We start from the raw sequence: 17026 nt of genomic DNA on the forward strand, positions 1-17026 counted from the left end.
TATAAAAGGATATACAATCTATAGCTTTGATTATTAACACATCACAGAAATTAACACGAAATGAATAAACGTTGAGACACTCGCGTTTAGATAATTTTCGGCTTTAACTTCGTAAAATATGGGAACATAACATGTTCTCTCAAACCATTTTCCTATCTCCATGCCTCGAAGTCAAACTCAACATGACCTCGTTTCCAAACGTACCACAAACTTGATTGTTTGGGAGAGGGAGGTGGTGGAGTTAAAAGGCTTGGCAAATGTGAAACGAAATGTGAAAATTTGAAAGGGTGAAACAGTGTGTGGATTTATCAACAACTTTGTTGGTGAAGGACCTTCGCTAAAAGTTGGTGAATTTTCTTTTTGGTGCATCATCCTAGTTATTATTAGTTCGTTGATTGCTTTTCTAATCTACTAACCGGAGAGAATTTTCTAGAGTAGAAGAGAGGCGGTTTGCAACACCAGGGTAACAATGCCTCAACTCACCTTTAGAAATCAGTGAAACTTGAGGGGCAAAAATCCAAAATATTGAAATTACACTTTGGGAATGATCAGAAGATGAAATTCTCAGAAATGTTTGGAAACTCTGCTGTTAGCGGCAAGCCACAATCAAAGGATAGTCTTTCATGAAAGCGTCACCTGCTAACCTTCTCTAATAATGTAGCAAATATGAAACACCGCAATACGCCGAGAAAAAACAACAATAAATACACGTTAATCAGTAAAGGCTGCAAATAACCATGCTAAACGTCTATGCAGTGCCTTTTATTTTAAGATCTAAAACCAATAGCAATCAATTTTCCTTTAAGTTTTAAAAAAAAGCTGTTTTTTCCTCTAAGCAATTGATAAAAAAGTTTACAGGAAATATTGCAATTCTATTGTTCTTTGATGCACATACAATAGTGCATCACATTCTAAAGGATTTATTTAATCCCAGCAATCCGCCGTTTATTCTCAAAATAGATTTTTCTCAAAAATAGACTGCAGATTTGAAATCTTCATCTTGAAATTAGTTTATATTGGGAACTTCGTGTTGCTTGGACCTTTCGGTTGCAATTTACTTTGTTTTGAATATTTTGATATTTCTTTAGATTTAACTGGAATTCGCTGAAAAAAATGTCACTACAGCAACTAATTTCATTGAAATGTAAAGAATTAAGCTAAATTTTGAAAACAGGGTAATCTCAGTTTGACGGCCCAAACAACATGAAAATTTTGGCATAGACTAAGTTGAACATGAAGATTCCGATTCTGTGATTCATTTTTGGTGAATACGAAGATAAAAAATTGCCCAGAACAGAGAATATTCAATTCAATAATATTTGATTCACTATCTGTTGGAGCTAAATGATACAACATGTTTGCCAATAGTATTTTGAAAAAAGTCTGAATGCCTTTACCCCCTTAATCATTTGTTTCACCTCACAGTAATCTACTGTCACTGACACATTGGTCGGCCACAAGAGCCAATGATGCAGGATAGTTTTCGAATGCCTTCTGAGGCTGATCAGTGGGCTCATAAAAAGACAAAAAATGTTAAGATAAAAAGCCTTCAAGTCTGTAGATTAGAACAATATCAAGTAATTAAAAGTCACTGATGTAACTGACAGTTCACTATTGTTGAAAGCTAAAGCTTCATGGCTAATATGCAATAATATTTAAATATATATTAAAGCATATATGCTGTGAAAACTAGTAAGTAAAAGTATGTTTCTATGAAGGCTGGTAAACACAGTAAAAATGACTGCACCTCCTCTGCAAAGGTTGTAACTCAAAAGTATAATGACTGCTTTCAAAACAATCTTATGTGTTGTGCATATTTTACAGTGAGTGATGCCAATGAAAGGACAAGGCTTATTACTGGTAGCAACATAAATGCTGAATTGTTGCAGGATGTTGAGCTAGAAATTAGCAGAAGGCCTGTTGAATCTTGTGATGTTTCTGATGCAAGAAGTAATGAAGAAGTTGGTATAGATGCTGCCCTGGAACCTGCGCTTGGTAGGAAAACATGGAAAAGTTATCTGGTTCTGATTCTGACCCCAATATTGCTTTGTCCACTGCTAATAACAATACCAACCATGGTGAGCTGGTTATTTCATTTCACTTGAGTGTGTACTTTAAGCTTTTATGTTTAGAATAAGATGGTTCTAAATTTCAATCTGAGTTTCATACTTAATGTTATCATTGGAAAGCTCTTGAGACTGTATCAAGAGAAACAAGTTTCTAAAGCTTGTTTCTAACTAGGGTAAATATGCGCTAGAAAAGCATTGACAGAACTGCATTAGAAATTAACCAGAAATACAATGCTGAAGCGTTTGCAGCTACAAGATTTCTGAGTGCATGTTTGGAGTAAGGAAATAAAGATAATTCTTTGTAAAATGCTACCTCTTATCTGTTTAATATTTTGAAAAAGTGAAAAGAATGATTGGTGGATCAAAGACAGTGTGTGGTTTGGCCAGCAAGGAATTACTATGGAGACTAAATTTGCCAAATCTTGTTCTTATTCATCAGAAATGTAAGAACTGAGTCAAGCTAGCAATAAAAATTTTGTCCAATAATCAATCAATCATGTTCCTTGCCTGCTGTTTTTGATGCAGCAACCTACTAATGTCATTGTATTCATGTGATGGTACTGCGGGTATCTTTGAAAATGTCCTAACCCATTTGAATGGAATCAAAAGTCTTTTATTCCAATATTTGATTATTTTAATTCCACAACAATGTGATATTTTGGAGGACAATGGTTTTTTGTTCTGAAACAAGGGGAAAAAGTGATGTAATGTTATCAAAACAATATACCTCACCCCCTTCCAATTTTTTGACCAAGCATCTGCCCCAGAGACCAACAAAGTTCCAACCTCTCTTAAAAACTGATTAATCTTTTATTTCTTAGTCTTTAAAACTTATCATAATGATAGTTAGGGAGTATGGGATAATCTAGAAAAGAGGTTCAACTAAAGCTTGTAATACATCTGTTTGTATGAGGGTTAAAAACTCATTTATAAGAATTTTAAAAAAGTTTCTCATGGAAAAACAGCGTAATTTGATATTGTTTAGATCTATGATTTGACTTTATGTACTTTGCCAATTGTCTTATTTCATGTTTTCTCTAGCAGTTTATAATTTTATCCATGCTTAACGTAAGACACTGTAAAGCTGGAGGAAGGCATTGAGGTAGTTAAATTCTGGTGTTCATTTCATAAATTGACAGGCAGCTTGGAAAATGGTTTTGAGATGCTCTATTTTTAAGCAAAGTACTTGAGTATTTCTATCTTTGTTTCAGGAAAGCAGAGCTGGGTATGGTATTCTTATTATAGTTATTTACTGGGTAACAGAAACTTGCCCACTTGCAGTGACTGCACTTTTGCCAATTGTTCTATTTCCACTGCTTGGTGTGCTCAGTACAAGTGCTGTTGCTGCTACCTACTTTCAAGATGCAAATGTTTTGTTTCTTGGTGGATTGCTTGTCTTTGTTTCATTTGAAGAATGGAATCTACACAAAAGAATTGCATTGAAGATACTTCTACTTCTTGGCACACGCAAGCAGAAGTGAGTAGCTGTCTTACATATGGAAATTATAACTGTTTTTCTTATATGTAACTAGATGTGATGTTTCCTTTTCCATAGAGCTGCTATGGTACTGGTTTTAAAGGAGATATTTTCCCAGCTAGCTATAATTAGCAGCATACACTTCTGATTTTATTGAAGTATCCTTCTTAGAACAATAAAGAGGTTTACAATGATTATTGCTACATATAAGTCTTTGCAATGTTGGTAGATTTTTATTCTCTTTTAGCACACATAAACAGTCATTTATATTTAAGTGGGTAGTTTTTACTGGCCTCCAGACCAGACCTGAGGCTCACAATATTGCCACTTTTTGTGAAGCAGGTGCCTGACAAAATGTGCACCTTGTGTACGTCGGCCCATGTCCAGACCTGGTGCACGAACGCACGGTAGAAATGAGCAACTTCTTGTTATCACTGTTTATTCACTTGTAGGTTTGTATGTTTATTAGTATGAGATTATCCAAAATGTTTCTCTTCAAATTTTTTATCTGTCAACTGTATCAAATCACCAATTAAAATAATAAGATTTTTAGAAATAATAAAATTAATGTAAAGTTAATCAGTTTCCAAACACACTTGAATTTAAGTAAGCATCAACTTGGTGCAGGGAAACACAAAATAAGTGACAGTTGTGATTGCCGTTTGGCCACAGAAATGGCCTATGCCTATCTTTCTATCAAGGCTCGCCTTAGAGGCAGGGGGTTGCAGGCAATTAAACACATGTCAAATCTTTCTAAATTTTTAGAATCAAGGTTAGTTGAGGAGCCATGTTTAAACTAACTTAGGATTGAGGTTAGAATTACAATTATTATTGCAAGTGTTTACAACCAAGTAACAGGGAGTTTGGGAACAGAGATAAAATATGTTTGGAAGAAGAAACATTCAAGAAGCAAAGCAATATATTTTTGTGGAGGCTGTGTTGTTGATGGACATCGTGGACATCAAAACGTGAATTTTGTGCAGTAACTGAAAGTGTTTTACTTTCATTGTTTTTTTAATTCATTTTTAAATATTACTTTGCTTGCAGTTTATTATTTGGCTTCATGCTGACAACAGCTGGAATTTCCATGTTCTTAAGTAACACAGCAACTACTGCTCTGATGGTCCAGATTGTCAAAGTTATTTTGGCTGAGCTTGAGCTTGGTGACAGAAGACAGAACAGCGCTGCCCAAGGGAGGGAAGACTTGGAAAACTCAAGTGATAGTTTCCTCCAGCAAAGGGAAACTGTGTTTGCCTCTACGAGTGAAGACCCTGCAAGACAGGCCACTATTTCAGATGTAAATAGTTCTAGGGAGGTGCTTAAAGAATATTCTAGGTACGTTCTCCTAGTTTTAAAAGTTAGTTTGTTGTCTAATATTGTGTTACTTGTAATATCTACCCTTAGCTTATTAACCACTACTGAATCTTTACCATTAGAAGGCTGAACTATTGCTGAATTCGTTACTTTTACTTCCAATTTGCCTCATTGCATTTTGATACCTAAATTGGGCTTTTGTAAAATTTTTCTTCTTAAATGTTTGTTGAATACAGTAGATTGCCACTGATTTATAGAACAAGCAACTTGTAAACTTGTCATAAAAATATTTTGTTAATCTTCACTGTGGAAGGAAGCCTGTCAAAAATTTCTGCTCTATATGGTATGTAGCAAAGAAAACTTTTAGGAAACATTTTCTGACTTTTCTGGTTTAATCAACTTATAGGCAAGATGATCAAAAGCAGTTTGGAAAGGCATTGCTTTTAGCAATAGCTTTTTCTGCAAATATTGGAGGTATTGGAACTTTGACAGGGACTGGTACAAATATGATATTTGCAGGACAAGCAACTAAGTATGCAATTCAGTTTGCCTTATCATTTTTCAATACCATAGCATTTCAGTTTGCCTTATCACTTGAACTTTTTCAATACCAAGTTTTGGATCAAGGTTGGCTGGGGAGATTTTAAACTGCTATTAGAGATAATTGTGTTATCAGGGCGTAACTGCCACCGTTTTTACTTCCAACCACACCCTCTTCAATTGTTGCAACATTGCATTGCTTTTTCTATGCACTACCTCATGGTCATATCTTGATTTTCTTGGCCGCAAGTCTAAGACTCCATTTTATATTTTAATGCTTTCTATCTCATAATCGTAAAGAGAAAAGCAAAAAATCAGGGGAGGGGGTATGGCGACGGTTCGAGGTATATTGCATCTCCAGAGCAACATGGCCCATTGTCAGACTTATCAGACTTTGATTTTGATACTAATCTAAAAAATATTATAAAGTTGCAATACGTTTCTTAGTTCTAAATAAAATTCAGAGACATTTTTTTAAAATTTTTACTAAGTGACATTCATTGGAATACATCTACTGTTCCGAAGTCATGCCTATATTATTGTGTGTACACATTCAGTCTTTCAATTATGACTGTAGGCTTTTGCTTCGATGGCCTGTGACATGCAGATAAATGCCATCAGCATACAGTGAAAAGGCCCTTTGTCCGTAGCCAAAGCCTCTTTTTTGTTGCAATTACGGCCCTCTTTTAATAGCAAAATCATATCTGCAAGTGTAGTATGTTGAAATACTCCTAAATAAAGACAAATATTTCTGTTAAATACTCATTGTTAACATACAAAACCAAACCACCATACTTTTCAATTTAATTTTAGAACAGATTTGAATTTTCGATGAAACTAATGTAAAAGCTTGAGAATAAACTACATATCTCTAAACCAAAAAATAATAAGAGAGCGCTATCTTTCATATATTTAAGTGAAGTCGCTGTTAATGTGTTTATTGTTGTTGTGAAGAAAGCATTGTCTGTCAGTGTGTTGTTAAAACCCCCAACATAAATTAGAAATGGCCATATGATTTATTTCAAACGCAATATGCCACAGGAATAAAAGTGCAAACAGAGGAATCTTGCTATTAGAAGTGACCCGACTATAGCAAGTCCACATATATTGGGTTTTTCACAACAGCATGATTGGCCACTTAATGTCACACAAGGAGACACAAACAAAGGTGGATAAGAAAGTTGCTTTTAGGATTCACAAACCTAATAGCAAAATTTCATGACTGTGGCTGTAGTATTTGTTTGCAGCTCTCAGATTAATGCGACACAATAAGTATTGCAACAAGCACAGGAGGGAGGTTTTTTTCTGAAAAGATCAAATCAGTTTCAAGAGTAGCTGCTTATGCTTGCTTTACCATGGCCATATCACGCCATATCATTGCAAAATGGCAGGAAAACAGTAAGCTATCCAAATAAACTGTTTTTGCCAGGGATTTTCCAGTTTCACTTTAAATATCTATGACCAGTAGGTTTTGAAAGCCTATGCTGAAAAAAATTCCCAGCTGCCCCTGTTTTGAATGGAAGCAAAATTTCTACCCTCATTTTAATTTTAATTTTTAGGCTTTTCCCGAAAAGTGGTGGTATTTCCTATGCAGCTTGGTTTGGTTTTGCCTTTCCTCTTATGGTTGTCTTGTTACTGGTTGGCTGGGTTTACCTTCTGGTTCTTTTTCTAGGGACAAAGTAAGCTATCATTGTTTAAGATTTTTCTTTCTGAAAATTGTATCAATGCTTTAATGGTAACTTTTCCATTACATGAGATGTGAAGTTTATTACTTTTCTTCGATTCATTATCTGATAAGAATATTCAATGAGACATTTCAGCCAATTCTGGTCATTTATTTGGGTTTTTGTTGCGTTCCAGCTAAAAAGTTTGTTCATTAGTTTGCTCTTGTTTATTTTTCACACTTAAATTTTCAATGCAATATTTTTTAGAGTTGCCACTACCTTTGCCATTCGTAAAATAAAGCCTTGAATGAATCCTTTCAGTGGCATTTTCAGAATGGACTCATTCAGGTTTCTTTTTTGAAATTAACACTTGGTTTGTTTTGTTGAAGCAAAATTTTGCTGCTTTGAATATTCAGTGGGTTCCATCTTGTCTGTATTATTCACCTGGCCATATCAACTGTCTTTTGTTTGGAGCTATGCCTTTTGTCTAGGCATGAAAAAAGCTTCTTTTTTATAAATTTCTTTTGTTATAAGGAGTGCTGTCAGCTGTTTCAGGAAGAATAAAGACAACAGCAGTGATGCCATATTTGAAATCATTAAGCATGAATATAACTTATTAGGAAAAACTAGGTAATTCTCATCTTTTCCAAGAGCAATTTTTCTTTTTCGCCTTAAGGTTTGAATGTACTATAGCCCTTGGGATGTTTTCAGTTGATCTTGAAGTTTTAATTGAACTTGCTTCTGTTTGTGGTGCTTGCTTATTGTGGCCTATTTTGTAATTGTCAACTAATTGTTTAGAAAACCTCAATAACTTCTAGGAATTGAGGAAGAAGGAATACATAATGATCTTATTACTGTGAGGAATTTTTTACAAAGATACTGTGTTTTCTTAACATTTTTGGTATTGTATGTATGGTATAGTTGAGTTATTGAGGTCACATATTATTTATTAAAGCATACAGTTATTTTAAGACTTCTCTGATCTCTGTTGACGACATTAGACTTTGATTTAATTAGGTAAATTGCTACATTTTTGTCGTAATTGCCAGCTATTACTAAGATAATTTGGCATCTCACTTATTATAAAATCGATCAAAGTAAAGTTTGATAATATTTCCTTTCAAAGCTTTGCAGAAAAAGCTGTTTTAGGTCACCTTGTTGTCCTGATTCTCCTTTGGTTAACAAAAGATCCACAAGTTGTACCAGGTTGGAACTCGCTGTTTAAAAAAGGGTATGAAATATATTTACCTTTCTTAAGAGAATTGTTCTTAATATTTTTCCATGCAAAACGGTTAAAATCATGGAAAAAAGTTCCCAAACTATTTCCTTTTTCAAAATTCACACAAACTTCGTTCGATATTACTTTTTGTTTTTTTTGTGCATATAGCTTTGGCTAACATGGCTATTTATGGTTGACTTGACTATGATGCCATTTGAAACAAGTTTGTCTTTTTAAACATGCTTTGCACCTGACTATGGTACAGAAAATTGCTTTTTTAGGTCATTCAGTTTCATGTTTTCCCCCAGGTATATGACAGATGGCACAGTAGCCATATTGATAGCCTTCTCCCTTTTTCAATTTCCATCACTCATGAGGGAAAACCATGCTCGTGTTTACACAACTCGCCTTTGTAAGTATTGTCATGGTAATTGCTTTCATATCAAATTGTATACAATTGTTCACCTCAAAATATTGGAAGGATCTGCTTATTGATAGGAACAATAAACCTTTTGAATGGTTTGGAAAACTGTGACTTCTTTATTGGTATCCATTTTACAGCCATTTAGGAAGTACCCCTAAACAAGCATGCTAATGATTTTTTACAGTTATCAAGGTTACTGGCTGTTGCTCTTGAAGGCAGTAATGCATGTTGATTAGAGTTTTAAATCTTCTGGCAGTTGCTTAAGCTTGAAGTGATGAGTTTTGTCTTTAGTTTTTAAGAAGCAGGGATGGAAACAATATTGGGGGCAAGCCTATTGTTTTGATAAGATGACATCACATTTTCCAATTGTTTTAGAACAAAAAAACAATTGTCCTAAAAATATTAGGGGGCAACCATTCCATTCTCACCCACGATGTCTGCCACTGTAAAGAAGTAGCTGTCACCCAAATATCTGAAAGTTATTTCAGCATCTAAAATATGAAGTGATAATATCAATGTGAAATTATAATCCCTTCCCATCATTTTTTCCATTCTACTTTATAATGTAAAGTTGAGCTTTGCGTGATGCAAAATTTACAATTTAATTGTTGCACAAGTAATTAGAATTCACATGACATCACTTTTTTTTCTCTTTGACTTAGACTCTTTAATAACCTATAATGTTGTTAGTTATTGGTTTGTCTAAACAAGGAGATGATAAAGCATGCAAATTTTCCCTTTGTTCTTCTCAACTCTGTTATTCCGTATCACACAAAATTACATATGGCTTTCCATTCATTTCTTTATTATGATTTTGCAGACTATCATTGGAATATTTTTTAATTATAATGTCTAATTTTTCCTTTTATTCTTGGGATTGCCTTATTCTGATTTCTCTCTATTGTAACTTGACATAGTTTTTGGAAACATATGTTAGTTTATAATTTTGTGCTTATTTTAGCTTTACTCTCTACAAGACCCCTGCTTGATTTGCAAATGGTGAGTGAAAAACTTTGTTGGAGCGTCTTGGTTTTATTAGGTGGTGGATTTGCAATTGCTGCTGCATGTCAGGTCAGTAGTTATTGAGATATTTGAACTCCTTCTCAATGTTATGAAATATTATTTTGGTTGTTAGACTGATTGGATTTGAATCTGATTATCTATTAAACTTGATCTAAACTTAGTATTACCTTTTTGCTTAGTATGACTTATTTGGAGTTTATGGTGTTCCTATAGCTACCATAAAAAAGTTTTCCAATCCGTTGATATTGGAAAGATTTTTGTCTTCCCTTGCTTTCTTCCAAAATAGGACATTCAACTTAGGCCTCTCCAGGAATAAAGAGCATGTGGGCTAAAAAGACCCCTGCTGGTTTGGCTGCGTGGGCTATTTAGCCCTTGTAGAATTTGTTGTTTATCTATTTATATTTGAGTATATACAAGCCACAAAATAAATTACCTTATCTACTTGTTAACATGATTTATCTTAAGAAGACAGTTGTTTTGTGTGCATTATTACTCCTTAAAATTACAAAAGAGATATCTGGTTTTCTTGCAAAGTGGCAACGTCTTGTGTAGAAACACAGCTATATTGAGTAGTATCCAACGAAACTCATCTTTATTCAAAAAGAAAAAAGAGCAGGACAATGTTATTTAAAGGGTAATAGAAGATTAAGTTGATTCATGATGCTATTTATGAATACTTTGATAAATAGCGGTAGGTAGTTAAAACATTAGAGAGTGAGACGAAGCGGATTCAATGAGAGCGTTGTTATAAACAACTGCGTAGGTGGAAAAAAGCCCTCGCAAAACTTTTTTGCGTGGGGTTTGCGTGGGTGCGGGCTATAGCCCGCGTCTTCGGGAAAGGCCTGAAATTCAACCCCTCTGTGGAAGCTGGTTTCCAAGGGGTGTACATTCCAAGTTTTGCTTAAGGAAGGTGAACTAATAATATTAGACTGTCTTATAACAGGAAATGTTCTTGAAAATGCTTAATAAAAGTGGGACTTCCAAAAATACCACTTTTTGAAAATGCAAATATTCTTCTTTTCATCTCACTTAGCCAGAGGAGGCATAGTGTACTGTAGCAGAATTGCTTACAAGGATTTTATCATCTGAAAGATTGAGTCCAAGGGGAATAATTTCGTGAAAACATAAGCAATCACAAAGAGCCTCCAGAAGAGTTTGAAATTGATTTCATCTTTACTCTCTCAACATCTTTTTCGAGTTCGATAAAGATCTATAAAGAAAAATAAAATATTAAGTTTTAACATGGACCCTGCCCATTCTCATGGCAGTGAAAGGTGAGAAAAAGTTGAATTAAAATAGAAATTAGAACAGAATCAATCAGTATCAACAGCTGAAATTTACAATACTTTTCTCTTTTATCACTTTTGAGCTAATTATTTTTCAGCTTCATTGTTTATTTCACACAGCCTAAAAGCTATCATTTGTGGTATTGGTAGGCAATTTTTTCTAAAGCAAAAATACATTTTTGATGTATTTGAGGTCAGTATAAATGATTTCAGATGTGTCATTTGTTAAGCCCAAAGAAATAATTTTGCCACCTTTTTTGCAGGCCTCTGGACTTTCCGAGTTGATAAGTGAAAATTTAAGAAGTCTCAAAGGAGTTCCAGACTATGCTATTGTTTCCATTGTGTGTTTTGCAGTTACTGGTTTTACAGAAATACTTTCAAATACAGGCACTGCAACAATATTTTTGCCAGTTTTGGCTTCTCTGGTAAGATAAATTCTTGTGAATTCGCTGATATGCCTGTTCCATGATCTCTAAATTATCAAAAATAACCACACTACCTATTACATTTTCTGCCATAGAAATGATTCTGCTATTGACAACTTCCAAACAGACAATGAAAAAAAATTTTTTTTTAAAATTCCTTTTTTGTGCTTGCAATAGTCTTTTTCTTTGTAAACCCAGGTTAGTCAATGGGAATAACCTTTGTAATAGTAAGATTTGTAATCATAATTCAAGCTGAATGAATTGAAAAGTTTTCGATTGAAAAAGATTGTATTTGTTTTTCTTAACACTTTTGGCATGCTTGAAGAGGATTTCAAGAATCTGGCTCACTTTCGTAAAAGGTTGTCCACCCCTGTTTTAGTGACGGATCCTCTCAAAAGGATTCAACTTTCTTTTCTTCCTTCAGTTGACATACATCTTTCTGTTTCACAGGCTGTAAGTACACATATCCATCCATGGTATCTGATGATCCCTGCAACAATATCTTGTTCATTTGCTTTCATGTTTCCTGTTTCAACTCCCCCAAATGCTATTGTTTACTCAACAGGAAGATTGAAGATGTGGGACATGGTAATTTTTTTTAAAAGTTCTGTTATTTTATACTATTAAACTTGATGCGCAATTATTGTAATTTCAGTGAGGGGACAGGGTATCTTTTGGTATCTTGTAGGTGTTTTTCCATTCTCCAGATCCAACCAATTTCTATTTGTGGCCAAAACCCACACTCAATGGCATTTATCTGATTGCTTAATAATCAGAAAAAAAGTCTCTAGCTACAATATTGGACGCCCTTAATATCACTTGATATTTCGGAATTTTAACAAAAATGCCAAGTAAGGATTCTGCTTTACCAAGTAAACATTCCCCAAAGTTTTAGTTAGTTTTAATAAGAAGGGGGGTAGTGAGGGAATCTGGGCACTTTTTAGAAACTAGAAGAAGAGTTGTGACATAGCAGGCCTGGCTGTTTGTATTTTTGTAGGTGAGCTGTGAATCAAAGGAATTTAAAGAACAGTCTCTTTAGTTTCATGTAAAGCTTACACAACGCAAAAATAACAATTCTCTTACCAAACAATCTTTTTGATGAACAGAATTTAATAATGTGTTTGAAAAACACATTTTGAAACAAGCTTTTTGTCTGACACTCTTCAGAGTATAGTACGCCAGAACATAGAATGAAAACTCTATGGTAAGAAATATAAATACCCAGTTGTGGATAGAAATAGGCCAACCAGAAGTGTGAGCACATGACTGTTGAGATTGCCCAATCAGTGCCACTTGCCTATTGAAAATGTTATCAACAAATCCTTAAGGTGAAAACAAGCTCCTTCTGCCTAGACAATACCAGCTTTTTCATGTTTATGGAGATGGATTCCAAAATTTCTATATGGAACCACGATCAGGCTTTACCAGTAATTTGAAACATCATGTTACCATTATAATTTTTCACACAATCTGGGTTTTCCAGTAAATGCCCCTTGATAGTAGAATTGCATGTTTTAGTTGTCGTTTTTAATCTACAAGACAGAGTAGGCTGTTCTCTTTGAAGGAGAGTTGTGTTTCTAATGTTGGAAGGGACCTGCTGTTTTATTTATCCCCCAGTCGACAATTACTACCAATTTCTTCGACTTTCCTGCCAAGAATATGCCCGTTTTCATAAAATTGAAAGGCTCTAAGCACTGCAAACGTACCTTGTTATGTAATAGTGCCTAAATGAATTTTCTTATATGTGACTGTAGTGTAAGTGGACTAAATTGAATACTTTTTCATATTTGGACATAAATTCACATGACTGTAGCCAGCTGTGTGTTTTTAAATGGAACTATAAGTAGAGTGGACTTTATGTTGTATTCAAAGTCCAAGAAATCACAAGCTTTTAAATTTAGTATTATTAATTGTAGGTGAAAGCTGGCATTGGGATGGATATTATATGTTTAGCAGTGCTTCTTATGTTTAGCAACTTGTATGGAAGTTTTTATTTCAAATTCAAGACTTTCCCAGAGTGGGCCAAAACAGCACAGTACATATCAACAGTGGTGCCTACAAATGGATCCATATATTTAACACCATCAACATTTTATAACAAATCAATGCAGTTTAGTTGAATTAAATAGTTTGGTCTTTATTTATTTAGCAAATTGTGTTTGCTTGAACTTTTTTATTTCAGGAAAAGAATATTTTTAATCCTAATTAATTCAATACATGTCTATTTATCATGATTACCAATTATCTTGGCATTGAAAAGTAACCTGGTTTCTCAGAAAATGTAATGATTTGCAGACCTATCAAAATTAATTTGTCAATTGAATTTTATGAAAAGGTAAGGAAAATTTTTGGACTGCTATGGGATCTCAAGGCCAGGGGGCAGATCCAGAATTGACCCTTGAATGCCACATGGACAGAAGCAAGTGCTGGTGGCACAGTGCCCCCATAAACTGTTTTCCTGTTCCATGCCATCTGCTGTAGTTTTTCAGAAAGGCTAAGTTGAAGAAAACACACTCTACAGATATCAGTCATTATTAAATGGTTCCAATTTTTCTTTCACACTGTCTAAGGGAGGGGGTGGGGATGGGGTGGAGTTATCCTTCTCCAGTTTATTTGCAGAAAATAGATTTGGTGTCAAAGTCTTAATGGAGCTAAACTGCAATTCTACTACGCTCAAAACAATTGTACAGAACTCAGCTCTAGGATATAAACAGCATCACTCAACCTGTGCTGATTTGCTGTTTTCTAGTCATTTGCTATTCCGTAGGTAGGCCTTGTTAGGAAAGAGGAATAATTGCCAGGATCTTGAAAAAACTGAGAATTTGAAAAAGTCAAAATTTGAATAAACTTTCTAACAGAATGTATGAGAATTCTAATTTGATACACGCAAGTATGAGAATAGCAAAATGTGTAAAACTTGAAAGGTTTGCATTTGAGTTTTGAGAAATTTGTATTTATTTTTTATGTAGGCTTTTGAGTTTTGCTGCCTTGTGGTATCCTTAACCTTTGTTATGATCCACAAACCTTTTAAAGAGTAGAAAGTCCCAATAATTTTTGGAATTCTTATACAGAAACCCTGAATTATAATATTGTGGAAACTTTGCAGTCTGACTTTCTTAAAAGGCCAGAACATGAAAATTATGTCCATTACAGGATGATACCTCCTCAAAGGAGAACCAGTTTCTTTCCTCATATGTCTTGCATCTTATGGCCAATCACAAATCTGATGACATGATTTTGAAATGTCTCATGTTTTGTTTAGTTGCTTTCATCTTTGTAGCAAAGATGCACAGGTAAATCAAAAATATGTATGATATACCATTTTTATATTTTTCTAAGAAGTTCATATCATAAAAGAAAGCATACATTTAAATTAACAAACATGTGGTTGTCATATTTCAAATCCTATTTTATTACCAGCAAGTTTAATTAATAATATATCCTCACAAATTGATCAAATCATTGTGCCAAGAGTCTCAGAATTCATTTATTATTTATTTATTAGATCCTGCGGAGGCTCTGCATAGAAAACTAAAATTTTAGTTCAGTTTTAGTTTTGCAAGCATTGCTTAAAAAATTTGCTGATGCAATGCTGTTAGTATAAAATTTGCATCATATTTTGAAAGCAACAAAAAATACATGTTTTTTCAATTGTGATTTGATCTTTAGGTCTTTAAACTTGGTATATTTATTCTAAATCTGAAATTTTCAATGCATAAACAATGTTTTAATGCAAGGTGGTTTTATCATTAGCCCTTTTCTTACTTGAGAACTTCGGTTCCAGAGGTCTGGTTAGAGTGGATAACATCAGTATTAATATGTTTGGTGACTGACATTACATTTGTGCTAATAATTGAGTGGAGCTAGAGTATTTGAGGAGCCAGAAATTCAGACTTGTCAATCTAAAGGATACTTTGACTGTTAATAGATATGCATTTTCAAAGTGAAGACCAACAAAAGACACATGAAACAAGTAAACATATCTGTAAATTAAACCTAAAAGACTGGCAAGTGGAATTGATGCCATACAGTTGTCTAGGTTACATAGCATGAATATATTGATATTTTATTTAAAAGGCTGATCTTTTTCAATGTTATACTTGCAAAAATGTTCCATCTGCCAACAAGTTTATGTCCCCTTTGCAGAGTCTCTGTGATATTATTTTCTTATAATTATTTAGCTGCTGATTAAATTCCATGACATTTTCTGGTTCAGATGAAATATAAAAGTCACTGAATGCACAAAACATTTGGACAAATAACCTCTGGAAATCTTCCAACGTAAACTTTGTGGCAGCAGCTGCATAAAAATATGCCTTAAGCTCCCCAGATCTCAGCAAATCAAAGGCAACACCAGTCAAATTTATACCAGCTACAGCAAAAGGATAACCAAATCTAGGATGCTGTGATAAGCTAAAAAGTCTTTTTGCTTCATCTGTCTTACTTTCAATGAAATATATGAGGTTTTTCAAGCTAAGCACTCCCATTCCTCTAAAATCTGTAGCTGGATTCTTCCCCTGAAATCCAATTTCTCCCCACTGTTTTGAATATCTGTTATCCAATTTCTCATTAGGCTTAAGTGCTTCCCAAAGCTGCAAAAGTAATTCTTCATGAACTTCATTTTCCTCATTGAAAGGCTCAGATCTGATCTCATCAACTTTTGTTGTCAGTTTATTGTAGCTCAAAATCTTGGCAAGGAAAATCGGCATTGTTTTTATTAAATTTGGATGATCATCTAGCGTTATACGCTTTGTCCTTACAATAATTTCAAATGCAGACTTGACCTTCATGTCATCAGATACAATGATTCTTCTTATCTCTGGGTATTTGGAATGATACAGGGAATTCTCTATTTTTTTCATTTGAGCTGGAGTTGCAGGTGCACTTTCACATATTCTTTGCAATTCACATTTGCCAGAAAGTTTTCTCAAAATTATTTTGATGATGTTTCTTAAGCTTGAATTTTCAGCCCAGCTATCCAACCAAGATATTATCCAGTCCATCTTTTACTGTTTACAGAATGCCTTTCTGTGAATAGAGCCAAACAGAAACACATTAAAAAGTGCAATTTGCTAGTAATATGCTGTTTTGTCAACTTTGGTATGGAACTAATGTAGATGCCCACCAGCTTCTAGAAATTTGCAAGATGTGCCCCCCCCCCTAAAAGTTACTAACCACAACGTCCCTGAGTATATCATATACTGCGACAATTATTTAAATTAAGAAGACTGCAAGATAATTTTACATTCACTGTGTAAATTATTTGGTCTTGGTAAAGCATTTTAAAATGTACATGGTCTGTTTTCTTTAGAAATTTCTGCTTGTATAGCCTACCCAAAAGTGTAACAATTCAGATCAATTTTATCAATCACAACTGGACAAAAAGGCATATAATTAAAGTTCAAATAATAAGTTCAAAAGACAACTTACGAAAACTGCAGTTTTGCTGCGAGTAACAACGTTCTAATTATAAAGAACCACGCCGAAGTTGCAAGTAAATTATTGTTAACAGCTTGAGCCTCTACAAACATCTTTGTCGCCCATATCCACAAGACAAGTACTTTACAACCTCGCAGTGACCTTCT

At 34.1% G+C, this 17026-nt stretch overlaps 2 protein-coding genes across 2 annotated transcripts; one reads left to right on the forward strand and one right to left on the reverse strand.

Annotated features, from left to right (window-relative positions):
• The first annotated feature begins 187 nt into the window (after positions 1 to 187).
• Positions 188 to 14409, forward strand: LOC135683601 (solute carrier family 13 member 2). The gene is made up of 13 exons (XM_065198907.2): positions 188 to 343; positions 1825 to 2078; positions 3281 to 3546; positions 4594 to 4881; positions 5267 to 5392; positions 6960 to 7079; positions 7599 to 7694; positions 8191 to 8295; positions 8592 to 8695; positions 9669 to 9778; positions 11280 to 11441; positions 11892 to 12029; positions 13358 to 14409. Coding segments are annotated over exons 1-13 (1974 nt in total). The 5' UTR covers positions 188 to 342; the 3' UTR covers positions 13562 to 14409.
• A 935-nt stretch (positions 14410 to 15344) lies between these two features.
• On the reverse strand, positions 15345 to 17022 carry LOC135683605 (ELMO domain-containing protein 1). Its single transcript, XM_065198911.2, has 2 exons — positions 16872 to 17022; positions 15345 to 16469 (listed from the first exon to the last, which is right to left on the reverse strand). The coding sequence occupies exon 2, from the start codon at positions 16442 to 16444 to the stop codon at positions 15536 to 15538; it is 909 nt and encodes a 302-aa protein (XP_065054983.2). The 5' UTR covers positions 16445 to 16469; positions 16872 to 17022; the 3' UTR covers positions 15345 to 15535.
• Between the last annotated feature and the right edge of the window lie 4 nt (positions 17023 to 17026).

The sequence above is a fragment of the Rhopilema esculentum genome, chromosome 7 (assembly GCF_057945365.1).
Source record: "Rhopilema esculentum isolate cy_ngs chromosome 7, ASM5794536v1, whole genome shotgun sequence".
Classification (NCBI taxonomy): domain Eukaryota; kingdom Metazoa; phylum Cnidaria; class Scyphozoa; order Rhizostomeae; family Rhizostomatidae; genus Rhopilema; species Rhopilema esculentum.

What these genes read in the sequence shown, in the direction of transcription:
- LOC135683601 (XM_065198907.2), top strand. An exon ending in TTTGCAGGACAAGCAACTAA is followed by an intron (nt 5,393 to 6,959) that starts GTATGCAATTCA and finishes TTTAATTTTTAG; the next exon opens with GCTTTTCCCGAAAAGTGGTG. An exon ending in TGTTTACACAACTCGCCTTT is followed by an intron (nt 8,696 to 9,668) that starts GTAAGTATTGTC and finishes TGCTTATTTTAG; the next exon opens with CTTTACTCTCTACAAGACCC.
- LOC135683605 (XM_065198911.2), bottom strand. Translation starts at nt 16,444, where the DNA reads ATGGACTGGATAATATCTTGGTTGGATAGCTGGGCTGAAAATTCAAGC.